The sequence below is a fragment of the Mustelus asterias genome, unplaced genomic scaffold (genome assembly GCF_964213995.1).
Source record: "Mustelus asterias unplaced genomic scaffold, sMusAst1.hap1.1 HAP1_SCAFFOLD_903, whole genome shotgun sequence".
Taxonomy (NCBI): domain Eukaryota; kingdom Metazoa; phylum Chordata; class Chondrichthyes; order Carcharhiniformes; family Triakidae; genus Mustelus; species Mustelus asterias.
In genome coordinates, this window is record NW_027590849.1 from 8809 (window position 1) to 11445 (window position 2637).

A 2637-nucleotide genomic window follows, 5' to 3' on the forward strand; every position below is an offset into this window, starting at 1 on the left:
GAGAGAGAGACAGTGAGAGAGGGAGACAGCGAGAGACAGTGAGGGAGAGAGAGAGACAGTGAGAGAGGGAGACAGCGAGAGAGAGAGAGAGAGAGACAGCGAGGGGGGAGACAGCGAGAGAGGGAGACAGCGAGAGAGAGACAGCGAGAGAGAGACAGTGAAAGAGAGAGAAAGAGAGACAGCGAGAGAGGGAGACAGCGACAGAGAGGGAGACAGTCAGAGGGCTGAAATTGGAGTGACTGAGTGGGGAGGAGTAACTGCAGCGTGATGTGTACGGAGCGATGTTGCGTTGCAGCAGTTATGAGGCTGTTGTCTTTGTGTCCCAGTGCCTCACCATTTCCCATCTCTTCAACTGCAGCTCTCCCAGAATCAGTCAATTGAAGACATCCTCGAGGAACACTTGTTGAGCTCAGGTACAACTTTCTTCTGTATTGTGGAAATCTTGCGGTGGGGGTGGGGAGGAACATGGGTGTAGGACCTATAATCTGAGGGCTAGAGCCCCCCCTTTGGGAGGCTGGGTTGGAGGTAGGGTTTAGACAGGGCTGTGGGAGGAACAGGACGAAGGGATTAGGGAAGTTTGTGGAGGAGATATTGATCAATCTCCCCTCTTTCTGTGTCTCAGAGTCCTCTCCGAGTGTGGAGCAGTGCTTCCCGGAATCTCCCTCGGACAGCCTGGGAACCTCGCCAGACTACCTGAAGGAAGTCGGAGAGAAGGCGGAGGCAGGGCCAGCCACTCAGGAAGGGGGCGCCTCGTCGGCCGGCAAGCTCCTGGCGGGGCTGCCCCCTTACGATGTCTTTGAGGAGGTCTCCGCGCTCCCAGGGCCCCTCTCACCGCCCCTGGGTGGCCCCGGCACTGGGGAGCTGAGCCCGGTCGCCTTTGACCCCGCCGACTGGATGGACCCCCTGCCCGAGGCCTCCCCGGGGGGCTTCCCCGCCGAGTTCCTCGACGCCCCCGACCTCAACATCAACCGGATGATCGACTTGCTCGTGGAGCAATGGTGACCTCCCCACTTGAAAATCCAACGAGCCGAGGCACCTTGGTCACGGGATCTCGATCATTATCGGTGCTGCTTTTGCGTTATTTGTGTAACTCAATATGAAAGCCTTTGCAACCTCAACATCAACCAGATGGTCGACTTCCTTGTGGAACAGTGGTGTCTTCCTGCCCCAGTGAGCTCAACCCACCAAGGCGCCTTGGTCACAGGATCTCGACGATCACCATTTCTCCATTCGCGTGCCTCTTTTACAGAATATAAAGCTTTTGCGATCAGGCGATTGCCTTCCTCGTGCATCAATGGGGACCTCTTTCGGTCCACTGGAAGCCAACCTGCCGAGGCGCCTTGGTCACGGGATCTTGACTGCAATGATTTTGGCCTTTGAGTTCCTCTTTCAATTAATATAAAAGCCTTTGTAAAATGAGACGTTCTCATGAGCAGCTGGGGTTGGGAGGCAAAGGCACCACTTTCTGAAACTGAAACCACCCCCGCAAGGGGTTCCCTGCAGACCCACCTCCCCAAACCTCGTCTACCCAAAAGGCAGGGACATTCTTCAATTATCCACGACATCGTGAAGCAGCAGCACAGCCAGTCAAACACATTCATACCCTTGGTCAAAGCCTGGTCACTGTCGCAATGGGGAGCACCCAGGTTAAAGCAGAGCATGATCCCACAAACCATGACTCAACAAGTGCCAAGATAATTTATTTTTTCTGCTTAAGGGACAGATATTGGGCCTCAGGACACTGGGGAGAACTCCAAACCCCACCACCCTCACCCACTCATCCCACCAGCCCCTCTACCAATAGTGCCTGAATAGTCAGTACAACCCTCATCCCATAAGAAATCTCCGACAGTGCAGCACTCCCTCAGGACTGGCACCGGGGGGAGTGTCGGCCTGGATTATGGAGCTCAAATCCTAGAGTATAGACATCTACCCCCGACAGTGCAGCACTCCCTCAGTACTGACAGCCTCGGCTGTGTCCAGAAACTGTGGATCGGCTGCTGAATAAATCTGAACCAGGATCTGAGCCAGTGTGTTCCTTGCAGTCAGCGTGCTGTGCGCTCCCCTATAATACATGCACCTCCACCCACAGGCAGAGGCACAGCAGGAGCTCTGCTTTCATTAGCGCTCCACAGAGTCCACACACACACATACTCATACACACAGACACACACACGCTCCCTCTCACGCCACACACATTTTCTCTCTCTCTCTCTCACACACTGTCTCACATACAGTCTTGCACACACTCTCGCACACTCTCTCACACACACACACACTCCCTCTCTCTCACGCGCTCCCTCTCTCACGCGCTCCCTCTCTCACGCGCTCCCTCTCTCACGCGCTCCCTCTCTCACGCGCTCCCTCTCTCACGCGCTCCCTCTCTCACGCGCTCCCTCTCTCACGCGCTCCCTCTCTCACGCGCTCCCTCTCTCACGCGCTCCCTCTCTCACGCGCTCCCTCTCTCTCACGCGCTCCCTCTCTCTCACGCGCTCCCTCTCACGCGCTCCCTCCCTCTCACGCGCTCCCTCCCTCTCACGCGCTCCCTCTCTCTCACGCGCTCTCTCTCACGCGCGCTCCCTCTCTCTCATGCGCATCCTTTCTCTCATGCGCACCCTCACTCACACGCGCACCCTC

The 2637-nt window shown here is 56.6% G+C and overlaps 1 protein-coding gene across 1 annotated transcript; it reads left to right on the forward strand.

Annotated features, from left to right (window-relative positions):
• Positions 1 to 326: 326 nt before the first annotated feature.
• On the forward strand, positions 327 to 1419 carry LOC144487590 (uncharacterized; the record flags this gene model as incomplete). Its single annotated transcript, XM_078205674.1, has 2 exons — positions 327 to 413; positions 623 to 1419. Coding segments are annotated over 2 exons (467 nt in total), but the record flags the coding sequence as incomplete, so codon positions are not given.
• Positions 1420 to 2637: the final 1218 nt, after the last annotated feature.